At 46.1% G+C, this 24,869-nt stretch overlaps 1 protein-coding gene across 1 annotated transcript in view; it reads left to right on the forward strand.

Moving 5' to 3' along the window:
* Positions 1 to 24,869, forward strand: part of CHPF (chondroitin polymerizing factor) — a 42,166-nt gene that overhangs the window by 13,691 nt on the left and 3,606 nt on the right. Inside the window, exons 2-3 of the mRNA XM_040439268.1 lie at positions 3,477 to 4,041; positions 7,385 to 7,567. Coding sequence (XP_040295202.1) covers positions 3,477 to 4,041; positions 7,385 to 7,567 — 748 coding nt within the window. The remainder of the gene's footprint in view (positions 1 to 3,476; positions 4,042 to 7,384; positions 7,568 to 24,869) is intronic.

Genomic DNA, 24,869 nt, shown 5'->3' on the forward strand with positions numbered 1-24,869 from the left:
CTGAGCCTATATATAACTGTGGGGCTGGAGTTTACTCAAGGTGTTGGTCTCCATTACAGACAGGTGATTGTTCTGCTGGGGGAGGGCGGCGGCGGGATCCTTCTCGGTATCTTGCACTTCATGTCTCTCTCTGCACGTTCTAATCCCTTCTCCTCCTCCCTCTCGGGGGAGATGGGGGGGGGGGGGGGGGGGGGGGGGAAACGTGCAGCGGCTGGAGCAAAGACTTTATATGCACAAGTAGGACAGAACCCAGATGTGAGAGCAGGAGGCTGATAGTGGACGACGCGCTGCAGTCTGCCGAGCGCGGTACGCTGAAACTCAATCGCACTACCAAAATGGCTGCTTTGCGGTTGGACTTTCTAGGATCTTTAAAGGATTCTCCGCTTTGGACAGACCCTGCTTGTTAGAAAGATCCCTTGGCAATGAGCTGATCACAAACTGCCCCCCGCCGATCAGCCGCATTCTATGGTGAAATCTGGTGGAAGTGCTCAATTTTCCTGCAGCGCCTCCAGAGAGGAAACAGAGTGTTACAGCGCCCATAGGAATCAATGGCTTTTCTGTATAATACAGGATAGGGCGGGGCCTTCAGAGCATAAAACACTCATGGCAACCGCTCTCCACCCCGGCACAGAGATGGGTGTCTAAACATTTGAAGATGAGCTGTTGCCTTTCCTAACGCGTCTGTTTTAGTAACTATTTTTATGACTCTGTTGTGCAGTTACTCTATTACTCCTACTAAAAGTTATGAATGAATTGCTAGCAGTCTGCAATGAAGGTCCAGCTGGGTGTTACCAGTTTGGAGGCGTGTCCCTCCACACTCTGACATTATCCAATCAATGCTAACAGTGTTAGGCTGTGCAGGGACACACCCCTAAATTGGTGTCGCCCATCTACAGTGATCATGCGACCCGCAGCTAGATAGGAACTCGCTGCATTGTAAATCACTATGATGCAGTGAGTTCAGCTCCGATGAGCCCCCGTCAGTCCTGGAGATGCTGCGGACACATGGGCCATGTTTCCTGAACTGCACGCGGTCGTTTGCGTGTGTCCTAACCTGGAGTTCTCCGAACTGGACACCTTCTCGCCTCTATAGGCCGCAGTGGACAGATGACATGGGCTTTCAGGACTGTAATTGATTTGACCCTAAGGCCTCCCCAAAGCGATTACTGAGCAGAGATTAGAGGGTAAACTAATTACCGTAGAAGGGCGACTTGTCAATCACGTCTGTAGGACTTGTCTCGAGTCTGGCTCTTCCAGAAGTAGCAGAATAAGGGTCCATTCGCACGTCCGCAAAATGGGTCTGTTCCGCAATTTTTCGGAACGGGTGCAGACCCATTTATTTTCAATGGGGCCGGAATGTGCTATCCGCATTTGCGGATCCGCACTTCCGCATCCGTGCTTCAGTTTCTGCAAAAAAATAGAATATGTCCTATTCTTGTCCACAATTAGGCTTTTTCTATTATAGTGCCGGCGATGTGCGCTCCGCAAATTGCGGAATGCACCTTGCCGGTGTCCGTGTTTTGCAGATCCGCAGAACACTTACGGACGTGTGAATGGACCCTTAGGCTCCATTCATGGGTCCGCATCCTTTCCGCAATTTTGCGGAATGGGTGCGGACCCATTCATTCTCTATGGGGACTGAATGGATGCGGACAGCACACAGTGTGCTGTCTGCAGCCGCAATTGCGGAGCGCGGCCCCGATTTTGGGTCCGCAGCTCCGCAAAAAGATAGAGCATGTCCTATTCTTGTCCGCAGCTTGCGGACAAGAATAAGCATTTCTATGGGGGTGCCGGGCTGGTGTGTTGCGGACCCGCAATTTGCGGGTCCGCAACACACCACGGACGTGTGAATGTAGCCTTAGGGTGTAATCCTTTCCGTTTTGCGGTCCGCAAATAATGGAACAGTGTGTCCGCATTTTGCGGACAAAAGACTTCCGTTTGTGTTCCGTATGTCTTCAGTTTTTTACTGTCCGCAAAAAAAAATAATTACGGCCTTCAAAAATACGGAAACGGATCCGCAAAAAACGGATGACATACGGAAACCATTCCGTATGTCAGCCGCAATTTGCGGATCCATTGACTTGAATGGGGCTGCGGACAGATCTGTGCGGACAATAGTAGTACAAGCTTCATATTTTTGCGGACTAGAAAGGCGGAAACACTGAGGCGGACAACGTTTTATTCACCCATATAAATGAATGGATCCGCATCTATTCCACAAAATGCGGATCGGATGCGGATAAAATGATACGGTCGTGTGAATGTACCCTTAAGGATCTCCCAGGGCGGTCTTCTAGTCCCACCAAGGGAATGGGAATACTTGGTGGAGATTTGAGCAGTCGGGCTCGGCGGTAGATGCAGATCCTGTAGGCCTCTCTGCTGGACTTCCTCAGTCACACTTGTCAGCCACTTAGGATTGGGACTGGAATTCTTCAGAGCTCTTAGCTATCATCTTGGCGTGAAGGTAATCTTGGTAGCCCAACCTACTTAAAGGGGGGTTTACTACGTTGGTTTCCTTGACGATAAGCTGATCACAGGGCTGCCGGGACCACCAGCGATCAACTGGTTGCACGTAATGTATGGACTCGTCGGGTCCTCCAAAGAGGGAGACGCTCTTTGCATCTGCCTTTTGGGGCCTGACCTATTCACCATAGTCTACCGCAGAAGATTGACGCAAATTACACAGGAAGCCTAGGGAAGCTCCTAATTGGCTGGTTGGCAGGGATCCCCACCGATCAGGAAAACGGGGACGTTACCCCATTTTAGTGGAGCGGCGGTGACATTTGCACGTTGCCGCTGCCGGGGAAACACTGGGCCCCTTTCTTGTGATTGACCGATCGATCACCTACCCATGTAATAACCATTCTGGAACATCTATTCTCATGACTCTGTTATACCATCCCTTTATAATTCCTGCTAGAAGGTATGAATGAATTGCCAGCAATGTGCAATAAAGGTGCAGATGGGTGTTACCAGTTGTGGGTGTGTCACCAGCAGCGCTGATTGTATAATGTCAGAATGTAGAGGGACACCCCCCGAACTGGTAACGCCCATCCGGACCTTCATTGCAAACTGCTGTCAATGCATTCATAACTTCTAGTAGGAATAACAGAGGAATCATTCAACATAGTCATAAGTATAGATGCTCCAGAATGCAGGAAGTTACTAAAACAAATGTCAGGAGCCGTGATAGTTCGTCTTATAAGTTCTGCAACTCTGCAATATACTTTTGTTTAAATTCCTCTCAAATTTTCAGGATCTGTGCTTGCTGTTGCTGAATGGTAATCTTCACGGTTTGCATTTTAGTTGCTTAAAAGACCCCCTGCTCATGCAGCTGCAGATCTGCCAGGTTTCGGCCAGACATAAACCGCTGTTCTGTGCCGGAGAAGTGAACAGGGCCTAAACCGATTGTAACATCCAAAAAATGTATGGCAGCCATCTTAACTTTTTGGTCTCTCCTCTTCTCCTGGTTCTAGGTCTCGCTACATCAGCACAGAACTTGGCATCAGAGAGCAGCTCTTTGTTGGCGTCCTGACCTCCAAGACCACCCTGAATACCCTGGCTGTAGCCGTCAACCGGACTCTAGGCCACCGGCTGGATAGGCTGGTCTACTTCACGGGCATGCGCGGCCGAAAGCTCCCTCACGGCATGACTGTGGTGACCCACGGAGATGACCGGCCCATCTGGAACATGTACCAGACGATGAAGCATCTGCTGGATCACTACATCCAAGAGTACGACTGGTTCTACCTGGTGCAGGACGACACTTACACTGAGGCTCACCGGATTTCCAAACTCGCCGCCCATCTGAGCATCGATGCCGACTTGTACCTGGGCCGGCCTGAGGAGTTCATCGGCGGTGACACCGAGGGGAGGTACTGCTACGGAGGATTCGGCTATCTCCTTTCCAGAAGTCTTCTGAAAAAGCTGCAGCCGCATTTGGAAAGCTGCCGCAACGATATCCTGAGCGCCAGACCCGACGAGTGGCTCGGGAGATGCATCATCGATTACACCCACGTCAACTGCGTCGAAGTGCACGAGGTAAGACTAATGGATGTCTCCAAAGTAATAAACAAGGTCAGGGGTTATGGTCCCCAAACCCTGAGGCTGTGTTGTCATGGAAACCTTGAGCTGATCCAGATTAAAGGGATTCTGTCTCCCCTGTTAATCAATTCAGCATCTTAAACATAGCTTTGTATGTTCATATTCTATAGGCAAATGAGGCCCCAAGTGTCCAGGGGGTGGTACCCATGGCTGCAAGTGCCAAAGCCCTCCTATTCCTAACCATTCATAGCTCCTCCTCTTTCCAGCGCCCTCCCTGTGATGTCACTCATTCCCCACGTGTGGGTCTTGAGCCTGCATATTACAGGCATTACTGTGGACATCACAGATTTTAGAGCGCACGGGCCCTTAGCGGTGTCTGTAATGTGCAGGAATTTCGCTGCGCAAGATTTCACTGTGGGGTGGAGATATGAACGGTTAGGGTACGACCACACGGCGTTGAGTACAACTCTGCTGTACGAGCCGTAGTGGGCTCTAATTAAACTAATTAGGGTTATATTATGTATAGTCATAATCCTGAATGTGCTGGGACTGTCCCAATTTTTTTTAGAATCAGTCCGAGAAGATTTGCACGGTCTTGGGCCAAAAATAGGCAGGGCTAATGCAAACCCTGCCCACAAGTGGGTGTTTCTTGTAAGTATGTTAGTGGGTCTGCATTGTTAATGGCTGCCCGTTGGCAGGCCCACTGAATATTGCGATCCTGATTAGTTTTAATGGCCTGTACGGCCTGAGTGGCCATGGCGCAACTGCAACGTAACCGCATCGTGTTGCCACGCTCTTAGCACAGGAGGGCTTGGGCGCTTGCAACGATGGATGACGCATACTTATTAACTTTTCAGTTGGTAATATCGGGGCATGTAAGCCCCACCCCTGGGAGCGTTCTACTCCGCCCAGGAACACCCACTTATAGGTGCGGTTTGTTAGCCCCTCCCATTTCAGCCAGGACTGTTGGCAACTATGGGCCCTTGAGAACTCGTTTGCTTGTGGAATAAAAAATCAGTAGCCGTCATTTTATAAGTGAAAACGAGGCGACAGGAGGTGACGTGATGTGTTGGTTGTATCTGAATAGACACAAGGGCCCTGATTTATCAAAACAGGTGTTTAGGAAATCTGGCTTAGTTGCGCCGAGCAACCAATCAGATTGCACCTTTCATTTTACAAAGGAGCTCTGGAAAAAAAACTACAATCTGATTGGTTGCTATGGGCAACTGAGCCAGTTCCAGTACTTTACACCAGTTTTGATCAATCAGGGTCAAGGTCTGATATCAGAAGAGGATTTGTGATGATAAAAAGCTCTCAGTAGTGCAGCCTCAGGCTTTGGGCCTTTAGCCACATCTTGCCATAGATGTAAGCTTTTTAACTTTCACCCGAGCGGCTGTTTATTATTCTGCTAATGAATAACTTTGTAGGTTGTTTTTTTTATTTATTTTTTATTACAAGAATAATCTTAATCGCATATTTTTTTTATGAACATGAAATAAAAGTAAATGGTTTAATATTTACTGTTCTGTGCGGTGAAGTAAATGTCTGTGTAAGTAAACTATAGGGACGTGCACCTCGGAGTGTCCGTACTGGAAGAAGAAGAAAGCTGCTGTTTTCTCCACTTGGAGCCTGCACTATGAGGGGTTATAAGGCGCCTTTGTATAATGTGCTGACGACCTGCGGGTCATACATTGGGACCGCTGTACGAGAAGGAACAGTGAGACCTGCAGTCATCACCGCGTACCCACCGCGCAGAGTATGGGCTGAGAAATGCTGACGTAGATCTTCATGTGCGGGAAATGAATGCTTTCCTAGTGTTTAAATACATGCAGAAAGTTACATTAAGTTAATCACATGCAGTGATGTATAGAGAATTAATGGTTTATTCCCTCCTGGATTTCTACAGTAAATACTCCTAGATTATACTTCATGATGTACCGGGAATAGGGGAAGGTTTTTCCCTCCTCATCCACCCCCTTCCCCCTAGTTCTTTTAAGTGAAATATGTTTGCCACACCAGCTAGAATATTACCCACTGTACAAGAATATAACTACTATAATGGGTATTTACACGAATACAAATTTGGTAGCATTATGTTTTTGTTTTGGAAATGGGGGTGATTTAATATTTTTGGGTCTTTAATATTCTTTTTTTTTTTTTCTCTCCTTTTTTTTTTTTTAAACATGAAGGGGGGTCATATATCAAACTGGTAGAACTGGCCCATAGCAACTAATCAGATTCCAACTTTCATTTTGGACAGCTCCTTTGGAAAATGAAAGGAATCTGTTTGCTATGGGCAACTACACCAGTTCTCCTTTACACCAGTTTGATAAAAGTCCCCCTAACTTTTAGCCCCCTTGGTAAATGGGATTCTGCATCTCTACCTGCTGAGCTGTGCCTCGTGCACAGCTTTGCAGGCAGATTGCTATGATGGGCCTGGGAAGCTTTAGCAGGCCCAATGCTGTCATGGTAACCGATCGGAAGGCAGAGGGAGCTGCATCTCTGCCTAACCTCACATATGCTGCGATCACAATCGCACTCTGCATTTAAGGGGTTAATTGACCACTTTTAGAGTCATCACCGATCCTGGTCATTGCAGCCGGGTGCCTGCTGTAATATACAGGTACATCGCGGTGGCTGATGGGGGTTAAACACACACACACACACACACACACACACACACACACACACACACACTGTTATCGGACAGTAAAACAGTGGCTTGTTGTCAACAAGCGGTCCAAAAATTTTGCCTAAACGGGCAAAATTATACACACAAAAGATAGTCTCAGAAGAAACAGTGGCTTGTTATGAACAAGGGAGCAGCAGTACAATGTGGATGTGGAAAGGGTAATGTCTAAGGTGTGCAGGGTAACAGCGGCAGCTTTAGTAGTGGCAGGAGTAGCTACATGGCATGGAACAGACAAGGCAGTACTGAGTAAATGAGTCTGCAGCTGTGGTGTGTGCCGGCCATGTGGAGAAATGTGCCATATAGGAGTTGATCTTGGCTGAGCATGGCCTGGGTCTGGCACATTTTGCGTCTGCACCCACAGACAAATTGCCAAAACTTCAGATTCATTTGGCAGGTAATTTTTTGTGAAATTCCTAACCATTCCGTTTTGTTTAGAATCCTAGAGTAGCTCTACATCTGCTGGGATTGCTCTCATAGATCTATATTCCTCAGTGCTAATAACCAGTAGTTTCCATATACAGGCTGATGTATCAGCTGTTGCTGTCTTATCTGTCATTATTAGGTGTTATCAGTATGATGTTAGCTTTTTACAGATGAGCAGCGAATGTCTGATCATAGACGATCTAATGCAACTCGCCTTTTCTGCAGGGAATTCGGTATCGTTACTTTGAACTTGGGAAGAACGTGGACCCTGAAAAGGAGAGTGACCCCCGCTTTAAGGTCGCCTTCACCGCCCACCCGGTCCTGGATCCGGTGCAGATGTATCGTCTACATAAGCACTTTGCTCAGCTGGAACTGGAGAAGACCTACCAAGAAATGGAGCAGCTACAGGTGGGCACTGGCATGAATGCAGCACATACTAGAGGGTCACCTGCAGACACATAGGGGGAGTTTATTAAAAGGGTTGTCCAGGCTTTTACTATTGATAGCCTATCTTTAGCATAGGTCATCAGTATCTGATCGGCACCCCTGCCAATCGGCTGTATGAGGAGACTGTGTGAACGTGCAGCCTCCCTTCTCTCTTCCTGTCATGGCAAAGACTATAGACAGCAGTAGTGAACAGGAAGACGTGCCGTCTCCTCATACAGCTGATCGCCGGAGGTACTCGCCTTAAAGGGAGTCTGTCACCACATTTCAGCATATTAGACCGATCAAATAGGGTTATATGATCCACCCAGAACTTAAAAACGGTACCTTTGTTGTAGAAAACGGACTTTTCTTTTAGCCGAAAATGAACTTATAAGGTTATGTTAATGAGCCCTCTCAAGTGCCCAGGGCGGTCTCTCAATCCTCGGAGCCCCAGGCAGCACCTCCTCAACGGCTCATAACCCCGCCCTCCGTGCGCCTCTGCCCGCCAGTTTACTCCCCTCCCCTGTCCTTTTCCACTGCTGCTGTGCGGTCCAAATCGTAGCGGGCGCATGCGCAGTAGGTATTGCAATGCCCTGCCAGGAGCGGGCATCGCATTGCGCATGCGCCCGCTACGATTTGGACCGCACAGCCGCAGTGGAAAAGGATTGGGGAGGGGAGTAAACGGGCGGGCAGAGGCGCACAGAGGGCGGGGTTATGAGCCGTTTAGGATGTGCTGCCTGGGGCTCCGAGGATTGAGAGACCGCCCTGGGCAGTTGAGAGGGCTCATTAACATAACCTTATAAGTTCATTTTCGGCTAAAAGAAAAGTCTGTTTTCTACAAAAAAGGTACCGTTTTTAAGTTCTGGGTGGATCATATAACCCTATTTGATCGGTCTAATATGCTGAAATGTGGTGACAGACTCCCTTTAAAGATTTGCTGCTGTTCTGATGTTTGGCTACCCTCCCCCGGCCGGTACACTTCCTGCTTGTTTATTTTAATGTGCTGGAATATCCCTTTAAACGATAGTCATTGTCTGCAGTCACCACTAGGTGGAGCTAGGGAGCCTACTGCCAAGTATTGAATGTATGCAGTGAGCTCCCTCTATTGGTGGAAGCAGGCAGACATGATTTTATCATCTACCTCAGACTGCAGGGAATTTGGAGCTCTCTATAGAGCGCAGAATAGCCACTGCATGTTATCTATACCCGTCTCGTCTTTAGTTTTCTCCTCCAGCACACTGGATGATGAATGGGATCCTATACAATGATTGGGGACTGCAGCTGAACCCTCTGACCCCCCCCCCCCCCCCCTTCTCATACTCGAGGGCTCAAAGCTGATTTCTTGCCATTTCACATATGACCTGTAAGACCGGTTTTTGCAGCTACTGCCTTGTGTGAAATGCAGAGCAGGAGATGATGGATGGAGATTCTTCTCTTTTCCAGTTGTCTTGGTATTAGAACACTGGGCGGGGGTTTAAAGTGAACCTCTAGTCCTAATAAATCCACAACTCTGGGGGCCACCGCTCAGTTTTGCAGATGCAGAGCTCCAGATCTCCCTTTATGGCCTTAGGATTAAAGAGCCTCTGACAGCATGATCAACCCTATTAAACCAGGCTTATTGCCTGGTAGAGTTGATCATGCTGGTTAAAACGATATCTTCTTTATCTTTTTGTAGATTGCAGCATTATGCAAATCAGGCAGTTGGAGCACTGAGGGGCGGGCTGTAGGGCTTCGAGCACCGCTACATCTACACCCCTTGTGCTCAGTCTCTCCCCTTCCCAGCCCTGTCTAATGGCGCCTGCACTGTGGCTCACTAATGATTGGTTGTCCAGCATTAATACGTGTTATGGGGTGATTGGTGTCAGTAGGTTTAAGCCTCATGCACACGACATAAATACAGGTATCAACCGTGTTGCATTCGCTTCAATGGGTGCGTGGTTCAAATTTGGTGGCCAAGTATATAGGACATATTCTGCCTGATTTGCCTAAAGATAAAAATCCTAATATCTACACAACACTGCAACCTACAAAGAGAAATAAGGTACAATTCTAATCAGCATGATCAACCCTACAAGGTTTAATGGGGTTGATTATGCTGACAGAGGCTCTTTTAAATCCTAAAGTTTGTTTTTTGCCTGCCTGAAGCCACCACTAGGTGGAGCTCCTTACATACAGACTTGTACAACTGGTTGCTGAATCTGATTGAATCATGCATGAGCTCCCCCTAGTGGTGGCTGCAGGTAGACAAAATATAAAATATATATATATTTATTTTAGTTGAAAATCTCCGGATCAGAGATTACACGACTGATCGCCATCACAGATTCCTAGAATTATATGATGAAGGCAGAAACTAGAATATGCGGACCACTGCAATACATGGAGTTGCAGGTGTGAGATGTCATGTATGTAATTGCCATGATTTATAAATTTTACAGGCACTTACTGAATTATAATTTAAAATTCTAAAGAATCTTTATTTCCTATATGTGTGTAATTGGTCATCACATGATATAATTCTGGGCCATGATAATGTTGTTGAACAGATGGTACAGCTCTCAGGGGCCCCACCAAATAAAAGGACCACCTGCCAACATAAATTTTTTTTATTTTTATATATCATTGAGATTGACTTCCTCTGATAGGACAGGAAAAAAAACCAGAGGTTTAAAAAGGCTCCTTTATTCCACAGTGGCATAAAGACGGTACCCCTTTGAGGCAGATTGCACAGACTGGGAGTCCATTCCCAGAGTCGATGCCCCAGTGGCCAAAGTCGCAAAGCGCACATTCCTTCCTTTTGAGGACGCTGCGCAGCTAAAGGACCCTATGGACAGAAAGCCTCCTTAAAAAAAAAAAAAAAAAATGTGGGAAGCTACGGCTGCTCTTTTAAAACCCGGAGTGGCGGCAACATGCATAGCTTGTACCTTATCGGTGTGGCTGGAGCAGTTAGAGCTCCACTTAATTAACAAGACCCCAAGAGAGCAAATCTTGGACAGCCTTCCTCTGCTTAGAAAGGCCACTAATTTCCTGGCAGACTCCTCCGCTACGTCTGTAAAACTTTAATAAGGCGCTGACCCTAATAGAAGACCAGGAAAATAGAAACAGGTGGTGTAATGTACGGATTAAAGGACTACCTGAATCCTGGTCAACTGATTCTCTCCAGAAAGTGACCCTGGAGGTATTCGCAGGGTTAATAGGTGAAGCTGCCGCCCAGGAGGTGGTTATTGAAAGGGTTCATAGGTCTATCGGACCCAAACCGTCATCCTCTGACCCTCCAAGGGACGTGATATGTGGATTACTCTCCTATGTTGATACAGCCAAAATCTTAAAAGCTTCTAGAGAGAAGTCCCCGGTGACATATATATGCTGGAACAGAGATTGCATTGTATCAAGATATAGCTCCATCTCTATACTGGCCAAGCGGAGAATACTCCGACCACTACTTGAACAACTGCGCCAGAAGAACATTGCTTATCCATGGCTCTACACGTTCAGGCTCTCCATCCTACATAATAGGAAACGCATTCGTAGACCTACACCTGGAGACCTTATCAAAGCATGGTCGCTCCTAGATATGGAGCCGCTCGAGATCATGCCCCTTGTTGACCAGATTGTCGGGTAATAGTTCCGACTATTTTAGCTTTCTTCCACAAGTTGTTATACTATCCACTGTTTCATAAGGTTGATGACTTTACAGTTTTTTTAGTTTTTTCTTTTTCTCACCTCCCATGTCTACTCTATAACAAAAACTGTAGATACACTGATGGTCAGGACAGTTTGTCTTTGCTTTATACTTCCTCCCCACACACTCTTCTAACACACTTACATTCCCACCTGGCTTCTATAATCAGAAGTATAGGGGCTCTTCCGCCCCCCCCCCCCCCCCCACCCTTTTTTTTAAATTTTTTTAATCTCTTCTCCCCTCACTTTTACTTTTAAATCTCTTTCTTATTACTCACTATCTCCACCATCCATCCCGCATCACATACTCACACCATTCCCACCTTCCTCCACAAATGATTACACCATTACCACCTTCAATGTAAAAGCCCTCAATTCCCCCAATAAGAGAAGTCACATTTTTCTCTTGCGTAAGATTAAAACCAGCATCCTCTTCATACAGCAGACCCATTTTAAGACCAATCGCATCTCCAAACTCCCTAGCTCACCCTTCTCGCAATGGTTCCACAGCTGCAACACCACATCAGCCTCTAAGGGAGTATCAATAGCTAGACACAAGTCCCTTTGTACTCAAACAAGTATATCAAGATACAGGAGGGAGAGTTAGGTTCACAGATGTACACGTTAGCCAACTTTTATGCACTTAACACTGGCCAAATTCCATGTTTACTAAAGGCATTAGATACACTGCAATTGTTTGCAAAAGGAATTAATACCAGGATCTGACTTAAATGTCACTCTGGACCCGAATGTGGACTCTTTCTTCATCCAGGTCCCAGACTCCAGCCAAACTCTGTCACGGATGGTGTTGCAGAAAGCTGGAACTTATAAATAAACATCCGACTGGCTTGATCCCAAACTAAGCAGCATATGGGTGAGCCCTATAAAACCCCTAGAGCTCTCCCTCACTGCTATGCCCATGCAAAGGTCTTTATGGTAGACGATTGCATGTCCACGTACCTTATACTATGTGACACCTGAAAACCCTATAATAGTGAGGGGACACGACCATCGGCTCCCTGCACTTAATACGGACGGAGTCAGGGTCGCCTACAATCAAGCCAGCAAGAAAACACAAATAAAGGAAACAGACTTATCTGAGGAATCAGGAGAAGCAGCATCCAGGAAGTAGTATAAACCGCAAAGTGAGGCAGTATGGGAGGGAATATAAAGGGAGGCAATTGGTGTAAATAGGGGACAGCTGGGAGAAGGAAAGGAGATGACAAAGTGAAACCAAAACAAAGAACATCATGCAAGAGGTACAGAAGAACAAAGAGGTGACAAACTCTTAAACTCAAAGACAAACTTGGGGACGTGCATCTGGAGTGTATGGAGGCTCAGCAACCCATCTACGAGAAACTATACCTTCCATTCCATCCCTCATAAGGCTGGGTTTACACGAGCGTGTCCGGATTGGGTCCGGTTGCGGCAAACCCGTGCGAGTAGGAACGCAATTGCAGTCAGTTTTGACTGCGATTGCGTTCCGATGTTCAGTTTTTATCGCGCGGGTGCAATGTGTTTTGCACGCGCGTGATAAAAAACCGACTGTGGTACCCAGACCCGAACTTCTTCACAGAAGTTCGGGTTTGGGTTAGATGTAGTGTAGATTGTATTATTTTCCCTTATAACATGGTTATAAGGGGAAATAATAGCATTCTGAATACAGAATGCATAGTAGGTGATCAATAGAGGGTTAAGAAAAAATAAATAACTCACCTCCTCCACGTAGTTCCCGTCTCTTCTTTACTTCTTTAATGATGAACTACAGGCTAGGACCTGTGGTGAGTCAGATCACATGCTCCAATCACATGGTCCATCACCACGGTGATGGACCATGTGATTGGAGCATGTGATCTGATGTCACCAAAGGTCCTTTAGCCGACAGCTCATCAGAAGAGACTGGGAACTACGCGATCAAGAGGAGAAGGTGAGTTAATTTGTTTATTTATTTTAACCCCTCCAGCGCTATTTTACTAAGCATTCTGTATTCAGAATGCTATTATTTTCCCTTATAACCATGTTATAAGGGAAAATAATACAGTGAATAGACTGTCACCTAGCAACCATGCGTGAAAATCGCACCGCATCCGCACTTGCTTGCGGATGCTTGCGATTTTCACGCAACCCCATTCACTTCTATGGGGCCTGCGTTGCGTGAAAAACGCAGAATATAGAGCATGCTGCGATTTTCACGCAACGCACAAGTGATGCGTGAAAATCATCGCTCATCTGAACAGCCCCATTGAAATGAATGGGTCCGGATTCAGTGCGGGTGCAATGCGTTCACCCACCGCATTGCACCCGCGCGGAAATCTCGCCCGTGTGAACGCAGCCTAACTCCTTCCAACATCTAGATTATATATTTCTCTCAACTTCCGCTCTCTTTTCTTCTCAGCCCACCATCTTCATCTCAGATCATGCCTCTTGTTCAGTGTCATGCCTCTTTTCACAACCTCCCCGGGGTGAATGGATATGGCGAATGAACGAGTCTCTAATATACTCTGAAGCTCGAGGCTTAAAAGGTCAGACAAGAACTTCAACAATTTTTTTTTTGAAGACTCTTCAAACATCCCTGACATTATTATGGGAGACTCACAAGGCTTATATAAGAGGGGTTCTTGTCGCAATGGGCTCGAGAGTAAAAAAGGAGAGACGGCAAAAGATAGACCGCCTCCTCGACCAAATAGCGAACATGGAACGACTCAATAAAGACTCATTCTTGCAGAGTAGACAAGAGGAACTGTTATCCCTTAGACAACAACTCCAACAGATATTAGACCTTAGAGCAGCAAAACACTTGTATTTTAAACATAAGCTATATGCACATGGGGACAAGGGAGGCAAACTCATGTCCTTTTATGATCAAAAAGTCAAGAGACAGGACGTATATCCATAAAATCAGAAAGTCCCAAGGGCCACTACTCGCACAAACGCCTGATATAGCCAAAGCATTTCAATCATACTGTACTGGCCTATATAACTTGACTCTCTCTCCAGATTCCTCCCAGCCCTCAATCTTAAATCTTTCTTGAATTTGCTCAAATTGGCCACAATATCTTTAGAAGAAGCAGTTGCTTTAATATCCCCAGTAACTGCAGAAGAAGTATAAACCGTGCTTCGTAGCTTTCCCCCTGGGAAAAGTCCTGGCCCGGATGGTCTTCCCCTTTTTTTATTTCAGAAAATTCGAAGACTTCTTATTACCACACTTGGTCTCTCTTTGTAACCATCTGCTTTCAGGGGGCAACCTCTTCCCACAAGCACAGGAGGCACATATTACACTAATCCATAAAGCGGGTGAAGATCCACAATCCTGCGGTAATTATCGTCCTATCTCTCCTAAACTTAGACCTAAAGATTTGGGCCAAATTGTTGCCTACCCGTATTAGCTCTTTACTTCCATGTCTTATTGGGAATAAACAAACAGGATTTATCAAAAACGGAGAGGGAAGAGACAACTCTTGTAAGCTACTTCATGTCATACAGCTTGCCCACAAATGCAGTATACCCCCTAGCTCTGCTAGGAATAGATGCTGAGAAAGCATTCGACCGAGTCAATTGGGCTTTTATGGCAGCCACCCTTCACAAATTTCATTATTTTTATTTTTTTTCCCCTGAACTGATTTTGGCCATATTCACCCTATATGCACAACCTTCAGCCCGTAATAAAATAAATGGAACCCTATCTCCCCTCCTTTTTAAAATCACAAACTTGATGAGGCAAGGTTGCCCACTCTCCCCTCCTTGATTCAGAGTATCCGTCAAAACCCCTTCTTTGCAGGTTTTAAGGTAGGATCTTCACAATTAAAATGTGTCGCCTTTGCAGACTACCTACTATTCCTACTCTCTAAACCAGCCACGGACCTCCCATTCCTCACACGTTTACTAGAAGACTTTGGTAGATTATCCAATTTCAAAGTGAATGTAACGAAGTCAGAGGTACTAAATGTCTCCATTCCAATAAGAGAAGTAATTATTAGCTAAACAACACTCCCTACCCCTGGGCATCTACATCACTCAAATATCTAGGGATCCAACTACCTAGCCTCTACAAACTCTACTTTCTCCCCGTTCTAACCGAACTAAAACACCTTTTACAAGAATGACTTTCCCTTTATCTCGTGGATGGGTTGCAAAAACCTATTAAAAACATATATAGTACCAAAGAACCTGTATACCCTATCAATGATACCTAGGCACTTGCCTGCAGCACTGTCAGAGCCACTCTCTCTAGGTTTCTGTGGAAGGGGCGTAAAGGCTGCCCTATACCTTACTGGTCAAGACGCGAGAACATGGAGGGTTAGGACTGCCTGACATCTTGTCATATTATAAAGCTATTCACCATAACAGATGGATAAAATCACTCAAACCCAGTAAGCAATCGGATATCAAAGCTATAGCTCAACATTCTCTGGGTTCACTACTGTCTAAAACCCTCTGGATGCCAAAGGTAAGTACCATCAAGCGGCCCGTTTTTTTTTTTTTTTACCGCTATTAGGAGGCACATGCTCTCTGGCTATCCGTGAGATGTCATGGCTCCTACCCCTTCTCCCCTACTCCCCTTGAGACTGATTCCAATGGATCTTACAAATCTAGGCTCCCCATACCTAGACCTATGGGAAAACCTTGACCCTATTCCAAAAATGGAACTATTCCACTCAGACACAGCACCTTCTATCGAAAAAATACTGACTTTAGTACAATCTGCGCACCTCACTCCACTTCATGTAGCACATTTCCAAAGGGTTACTGGGAGGTTTCTGAATGCTTTCTCTTATAAGAGAAAACTAACCCCTTTTGAGTCGGCCCCATCCACATCAGACCCGGTACTGAGGAAGGTGGGAAGGCTCTACTCTTTACTCTTATCCCCTTCCATCTATCACAAAACCTGCCTTTATCTCTTCATGGAAGAAGGAGCTGAACATCTCATTGTCAGACAATGAAGTTCAAGCCATTCTAAGCTCGTCCAATGGATCTTCCCCATGTGTAAAGTTGCAGGAAAATCACTATAAATTGCTAACACGCTGGTACAAAACTCCAGAGTTTTTTTTTTTCCAAGAAAATTTTTTATTTTCAAAAGTAAGGACATATACAAAGTACAATTCAGAAGCATTGCATATTTGTTACAAAATATTTTCAGAAAACAGACATTTATGTCTATGTATACAGTAGAGACTCCAAACAAGTTGTCCTTCACTTCAATTATTTTCCTGACCTTTCAAAATAACCCCCCCCCCCCTCCCCCACTCTGAGAAAACTCAATTGCCCTCCCCCCCCCCTACCCCTATTCGAAACTAACTATCCTCCTGCCAAAACAATCGCCATACCTTTCGTCAGACATGGTTTAAAGCAATGATATCATCATATTAGTAACAATGTGGGCGTTTGTATGAAACCTGTTATTGTGCCAATCGGCCTAGCGACCCTTTCAACTGCTCCTCCAGATACCATTTTGTCAAAGTGAAGGGTCTCATGATGTGTTCAATATCTGCGTCAGAGAAGAACTGTGTCAGAAAGCCTCTCCACCTCTTTAGAAATTTGCCTCCCTTTCCTTCCTTATGTTTCATAACATCCCCTCGCTCCAGATTCAGTAGTTCTCTAAGGCATGTTAATATGTCATCCCTTGAGGGGACCGAAGGCCGGAGCCAATGTTGTAAAATGCTCCTCTTAGTTACCATACAGAGTGCATGGAAAAGGGTCGGCAGTCTCCGCTCCAGAAGGACTCCATCCTTTAGCTCCTCCCAATAATGAAAGAGAAAGGTCATAGGGTTCAACGGGACCGTCAAATTCCAACTATCCTTAGATATTTGTGCCACCTGATTCCACAGATCCTGTATGCGGGGGCACGACCAAAGACCATGAAATAGATCAGTGTGCATGACCTTACACTTAGGACAACTAGTAATCCTGTCTAACCTGTTGGGGCCTGCCGGGAGGTTAAAAGCGTAAATAGCATTATGCATTATCCTGAAATGTGTGTCCCTCCAAACTTCATTTATGACTGAATTCCTCATGGCCCACCAGCCCTTAAGAATCTTCTCCCCTGCCTCGTTGTCCTCTAATATACAAACCCATGGGCGAAAAGCTAGACGTGGTAGTCCATCCCCCAAAATCAACCTTAATTGGGAGTACAATAGAGAAATGGATTGCGGGCCTGTACCCTTCATTACTATCTTATCAAAGTCATTCGTCACAATTTCCTTAGAGACATCCCTCAGCCTATCAGTTAAGAATTTATTAACCTGGGAGTATTGGATAGTTTGAAAAGGACTCAGGTGATAAGCATCCCTAACCTCCTGACATGATAACCATCTATTCTCATTCTTGTGTAACAACTGCTGGGCCGTCAGTATTCCTTTCTGCTTCCATTCCTTAAATAAAGCATTCCTCCTTCCCTGTTCAAATTCCGGATGTCCCCACAGAGGTAAGTATTTCGAGACTCCCTGACACAGTCGTAGACTCTTCCTAATAGTTCTCCATGCTGCCCATGTGTGGCGGAAGATAATCGAATTCCGCAGATGCATGGGTAGGGCTCTCAAAGCCGTATGTAATAGGGTGCAGGGATCCCACGGTGCGCAAAGTTCCCTCTCCAAAGAATAATCAGAGTGGAAACTTGTGTGGCGTAGCCAGTCAATAATGTGTCTAAGAAGACATGCCTGGTTATATATCCTGACATCTGGCATGTTCATTCCCCCTTTCAGTTTCAGGGCCATCAGCTTCCTCAGACCTATACGTGGTCTCTTTCCCTTCCAGATAAAGCGTGTCACCTCACCATGAAGTCTACAGATGTCTACATGCTTAATCAGCAAGGGCAAAGTCTGGAGAGGATAAAGGAGTCTGGAGAAGCTGATCATTTTGACTAAATGGATTCTGCCCAATAGGGGCAGGGGCAGGTTCTGCCATCCTCGCAGTTCCCTAGTCACTTTACTCAATAAGGGGGTATAATTCAGGCCGTATAATAAATCTGCCCTAGAACCTATCTTGATACCTAAATATGTAATGTGACCTTTAGCCACCGGTATCCCCTCTAGAGTGCTCCCAGGCTTTAATGTATTTTCCCCTCTCCCAAGCTGTAGAAGCGCACACTTGGCTGTATTTATCGTGAACCCTGAAAACTGACCAAATTTTGCAATGCTGCTCAGAACTACCTGTAGGTCTGTCACAGGGTTGCCCATGAATAGAAGTATGTCGTCTGCAAAAAAAATTGCCTTCAGTTCAGAGTTACCTATTTTAATACCCTCGAAAATCCCGCCCGAGTTTAGAAAACGGACCAGAGGCTCTACCGCCAGGTCAAACAACAGGGGGGATAAAGGGCAGCCCTGCCTTGTACCCCTATGTAAGCTAAAAGGATCAGAGAGAAAGCCTTGCATGCCTATCCTGGCCATAGGAGTTGTGTAAAGCTGAGTAAGGTATTCCCTAAAAGAGCCTCTCACCCCAAATTTATCCAACACCCTCCATAGCCACTCCCAATTTACCTTATCAAAAGCTTTTTCAGCGTCGAGAGTGACTATGGAGGGCGTCGAAACACCTCCCTTCCCCCGGCCCACCTCATCCAAGACCGCCAGGACCCTACGGATGTTGGCGACCGTTGACCGGTTTCTAACAAAACCAACCTGTGAAGGGCAGATCAGGCTCGGGAGGATGCTTGCTAACCTATTGGCCATAAGTTTCGAGAGGATTTTAACATCCTGATTTATAAGGGATATAGGTCTGTATGACGCGGGGTCCTCAGCTGGTTTGCCCTCCTTGGGGAGCATGCGTATGTGCGCCATATTCATTTGAGCAGATAACCTCCCCCCCTTTAAGAGGGCATTACCCAGTTTAGATAGTATCGGTGATATTTGCGCTTTAAGGGCTTTATAGAAGGCACCCGAATACCCATCCGGGCCTGGTGCTTTATTCCCAGGTAGCAGTGCTATTGTTTTCAGGATTTCCTCTTCCGTGATGGGCCTATTAAGCTGGTCTAGATCCTCCTGCGCTATCACTGGGAGATTTAAGCCTTCCAAGATACTAGGGCCCAAGCCTACATTGTCTGGAGGTCTACTATATAGATCAGAATAGTAACTCCTAAAAATTTTTAGGATATCGGGGGGTTGGGATCTAATTTTCCCTGCTGAGTCACGTAGATGGGTGATAGGGATTGTTTGTCTACGCCCCTTAGCCAGATTTGCCAGGAGTTTGCCTGCCTTGTTGCCGAACTTGTGCAACTCTAGTTCCCATCTAGCTGTGTGAAAGCTTTCCTTTCTCTTTGCCCAAATCTCGAACTCCTCTCTTGCTGTACTCCACTTTTCCTTGTTCTCTGGCGAAGGAGATTGCACAAAAACCCTATAGCAACCCTGAACTGTCCGGCTACACTTGATAAATTGTGCCTTTGTAGCTTTCTTGAGGCCTGTTATATATGCTATCAACCTGCCCCGTATAACTGATTTGCCTGCTTCCCAGAAAAGAAGGGGGTCAGATTCATGCTCCTGATTAGTAGTGCTGTATTCCAGCCACCAACCCCGTAGTAATTCTATAAAGGTCTCATCCTCAGATAGGAAAGACGGGAATTTCCAAATGTATTCTGTCCCTCTCTGTTCCATATCCGCCAGAGACAGAACCACTGGCGAGTGGTCTGAGATCACCAGGTTTTCAATAGCTACCTCGCTGACTCTGGACAAGAGTTCTGGTTTGGCCAACCAGTAGTCTATACGAGACCACGAGTTTTGCGCATGGGAGAAGTGGGTAAAGTCCCTTTCATCTGGGTGTGACACCCTCCATGTATCCACCAAAGCAATGTCCTCAGTGAGGGAAGACAAAACCCCACCTCTCCCATGAGCCCTATTCCTCAACGCCCCTGACTGCTTACGATCTTCACTTTCTACCATTGTGGCGTTAAAATCTCCTCCTACCAATATATTGCCCACCTGATCTGCCAGTATCTTATCTCTCAGGGAGGCAAAGAAACGACCTTGCTGTACATTGGGTGCATAAACATTATATATGTTGAGATTCCTGCTCCCATCTTTCAATGTCAGAATCAATATCCTGCCCTCATCATCAGCAGTGTAACCCTGGACCCTATTTAGTAGGTTCTTGTGTACCAGTGTGATCACACCTGCCTTGCCCTGTATAGCCGGAGAACCATAAACCTTGCCCACCCAGAGCCTTGACATTCTCATAAAATCCTCCTCCAGGAGATGCGTTTCCTGCAGAACCGCAATATCTGCCTTCAAGCGCTTGAGATGGCGCAGCACCATTATGCGTTTCTGCGGGGAGCGCAGGCCCTTGACGTTCCATGTTACTATCTTAATCATTACCCCACATTTTTAAAAGGTTTTCCCCCCCACTGTCGATTGTATGAGACAAAGAGATTGGCAGGACAGCATTAACATAACTAAAACAACAAACAGAAACAAACATCCCTGAGTAACCTGCAAAGGCAAGTGAAACAAACATTACATCCTGGACTTCACTTTTTTCTGGTACCATTTTACCCTCCCATACCATTTCCCCTGAATAGCTTATAGTGGAGGATTGAAGGCCACCAGCTCCTTTTTTTTTTTTTTTTTTTTTTCCCCCCTCGCTTATTTCTTACACCCCCTTTACGCAGGCACGGATACATGAGGCATGACACCCCTCATTTTCGCTGCTTCCGCTGATTGCCAGACGAAAAGTGCTGGGTCTCATCTCTCCGTTGCGGCTTGCCTCTGGAAGTCCCTTGAAAGCCTGATTGTGGACTCTGCGACGCTCTTCTTCCTTGTTCCACCGGCTCTTCAGGCTCGGTGAGATATGGGCCTTGGGCAAAAAAAGCTGCAGCATCTGACGCATTATTAAAGTTCCTGTAGACTCCATCCGCACACTTCACTTTTAACACTGCCGGATATAGTAGTTGAAAACGGATTTTCCTCTGGAACAGTGAAGTGCAAATTTCGCTGAAACCTCTCCTTTTCTTAGTGATCACTGCCGAGTAATCATTAAAAAGCATGATCTTCTGCCCCCTATAGGTTAGAGGCTCTTTTCGCGCCCTGAAAGCGCGTATAATGTCCTCTTTATCAGAGAAATCGAGGTATTTCATTATGACCTGTCTGCCTCTCTGCGGGCGATTAGCCAACTCCTTGGGTCCCTCCGGAGGGCTCTGAAGTGACCCCAGCCTATGCGCTCTTTCCACTTTACGGGGAATCGACAGTCCCAGCGCTCTGGGGAGTTCTGACTCACAAATATGCTTAAGCTCTGTGCCCGGTATGTCCTCAGGGAGACCCACTAACCTGAGGTTACTGCGACGTGAGCGGTTTTCAAGGTCGTCGACCTTATCCTTTAGCTCATTCACCGTCTGCATCAGCACTTTTATACGTGACTGTGTGCCCTGCATGTCTTCTTCCACACATGCCGTCCTCTGCTCCAGTTCGTCTATGCGGTACCCCTGCTGGCTGTAGGCTTCCTGCAGCTCTGTAAGGGAGTCTTGTATCGTCGCCGCCAGCGTAGATTTGAGATCAGGTGCCAGGTGGGCCGCAACCTCTAATGCCAGCCTTTTGAGATCTGCAGCTGGCAGCGGGGTAGACTGGAACAAGTCCTCTTGTGAGGATATCAGGGGCTGATTCAAATCAACTACCCGCGGCGTGGTCTCAGTCTCGGCCGCCATCTTGTCCTCTTTATGCAGCGGCGCCGGCCGCGGCTCTTCTCCGTCCTCCGGTCTCTTCCCGCTACGTAGCAGGTACCTCTCCATGCACACAGCGCTGCCTGTCAACACTTGCCACACTTAGTGTGGTTACTTGAGCCCGTAGGCGGTGATCGGAGGGTAAGGCTGTTAGGGAAGGTGGCGGAGCTCCGCTACACGCGTCTCCTCATACCAGCGCCGGAACCGGAAGTCCTCCAGAGTTTTTATTTAACCACAAACTTTCGCCTGACAAAAATTGCAGGAGATGCAGGGGACAAGTAGGCTCCTTCTCCCACATATGGTTCAAATGCCCTCTCATTGTGCCATATTGGAACCAGATAGAGAAAACCATTCAACTAATGTGCGATAGTACTTTTACTGTGAAGACTGACCAGGTTGTCTTAGCTTAGAGCAAGCTTAACTTATAAGCCGTCAAACTAATTTAGTTATCCATCTGCTGGCAGCTGCCAAAGCTCTGAATCCTCTGCATTGGCTCAGCCAATCTCCACCATCTCATGGAGAGGTGGGTGGTGAAAGTCAACCAGATCTGTCACTTTGAAGAACTCACTAGCATGACCAACAGAAATAGATCTCAAAATATGTTCTCCCTGGCAGAGATTCCGAGATAAGCCAATACTTCCCTCTCCGAATGTAAGTTTATACAACATGTTACCATGACGTTACTTATGTGATACTGCGACTGATCTTGTTTTTCTGATGCTTTGATGTATCATTCAAAAAATGAGACTATACATTGTGTTTTATATGATTTCACTATAAATAAAGAATTACAATAGATGGCCACAATAGAGCTCAAGGACGCCTATTTTCATGTTCCAATCCATCCCCTATCCAGAAAATATCTGAGGTTTGCAGTGAAGCTGAAAGACTATTCATCACTTTCAATTCAACAGTCTCCCTTTCGGAATATCTTCTGCTCCTTGCATCTTCTCCAAGATTATGGCAGAAGTAGTGGCCTTCCTAAGCCAAAAGGGAATATTAATTATTCCATATCTGGACGATCTGTTAGTTATAGCAGAAATGTCGGATCTCCTACAAGCTCATCTTCAGGTGGTCCTCTCACCTTCAGAACCTGGGCTGGATAGTCAACTGGGAGAAATCCAATCTTATCCCAAACCATCAAAGAATATTTTTAGGCATCCTTCTGGATTCTGTCCTTCAAAAATCCTTTCTTACATCCCCGAAGGTCCAGGATCTAAAGTTAGGGATCCAACAATTCTTAAGAAAGCCCTTTTGTTCGATCAGACAGGCCATGAAGATTTTAGGTCGCCTATCTTCTTGTATTCCAGCTGTCGCCTGGGCCCAATTCCACATAAGGCCTCTGCAGGACCTCATTCTCATGAAAAGGAACAGATCTCAGTTAACCCTAGACCAGAGGATGTCCGTAACCAAAGAGGTAAAGACCTCCTTACAGTGGTGGCTCAGACAGGAGTTAGGAGTCTCTTGGAGCCAGGAGAAAGTGCTATCGTTGACAATGGACGCCAGTTCCTGGGGCTGGAGTGCCCTTACTGCCACAGGTTCTTTTCAGGGGACTTGGTCCGAAGCTCAGAGGAGGATGTCGTCCAACTACAAGGAAATTCGGGCTATATGGGAAGGCCTCAAAGCAACTCTGAGACAATCCAAGAACCGTCATGTACTAGTCCACTCGGACAACTCTACAGCTGTAGCCTTCATCCAATATCAGGGAGGTACAAGGCATGGTCACCTTCAAAATCTCTCAAAACAGATTTTTCTATGGGCAGAGAGGAACCTAAGATCTCTGGCTGCAGTACACTTGAAGGGTTCTCTCAATCTTCAGGCGGACTTTCTCAGTCGTCAGACTGGATCCGGGCGACTGGTCCCTATCCCAGTCAGCCTTTCAGAGGATTCAAAATCAATAGGGCCATCCAAGTCTAGATCTGTTTGCCTCAAGAAGAAACCACAAAGTACCGCATTACTTCTCACTCAATCCAAGAGATCCCTGTGTGGCAGACTCCTTCATTGAGGACTGGACGTCGGGACTGGTTTATGCCCCTCCCCAATTCCGATGACCCCAAAGGTTCTGCAGAAATTCCAATCCGAAAGTTGTGTCTTAATCCTGGTCGTCCCCTTTTGGCCCAGAAGGGGCTGGTTCGGTCTCTTAAAATCCCTCAGCCAGGAAGATCCAATCCTGTTCTCCCTGAGGAAAAATCTTCTAATGCAGGGTCATATCTCTCATCTGAACCCCAGTCTTCTCAAGCTGTCAGCCTGGTTACTGAGCAATCCATCCTCTTTTAGGTCTAGGCCTATCACAGAGGGTTGTAAATACCCTTTTGCTCAGTAGAAAATCCAATACTTTTTAAGGCATATCTTAAGGTTTGGAAAAAATTTGCATCTTGGTGTGGTGTTAGGTTTAACCAATCTGACCCCAATATCCCTCTCCTCCTGGAATTTCTCCAGGACGGTTTGGATATGGGTCTCACCCCGAATACCCTTAAGGTACAGGTTTCTGCATTAGGTGCCCTATATAACACCACTCTTTGAGGTCTCCTGGGTTTCTAGATTTTTAAAAGCGGCTGATAGATTAAAACCCAGAATTACAAATATATTCGCTCCATAGAACCTGAATACTGTTCTTACAAGTTTCTTAGATTCTCCATTTGAGCCTCTAGACTCCCTGACTATTAAATGGCTTACTCTTAAGACCATTTTCTTAGTGGCAATATCATCTGTGAGAAGAGTTTGTGAGCGTCAGGCTTCATCTATCAAAGAGTCCTTCCTTAGAGTGTTTGAAGACCAACTTATATTCAAATTAGGTCCCACTTTTCTCCCTAAGGTGGTTTCTACTTATTTTACTTTTATGTTCTACCCCATTTTTCTGGTTCCGTTAAAATACACTGACGATGAGGGGAAGAGGTGGGGTTTTGTCCTATCAGAGGAAGTCAATCTCAGTGGATATATAAAAATATTATTACATTTATTTTATTTATT

This window comes from Bufo bufo, chromosome 7, assembly GCF_905171765.1.
Source record: "Bufo bufo chromosome 7, aBufBuf1.1, whole genome shotgun sequence".
In the NCBI taxonomy this organism is placed as follows: Eukaryota; Metazoa; Chordata; class Amphibia; order Anura; family Bufonidae; genus Bufo; species Bufo bufo.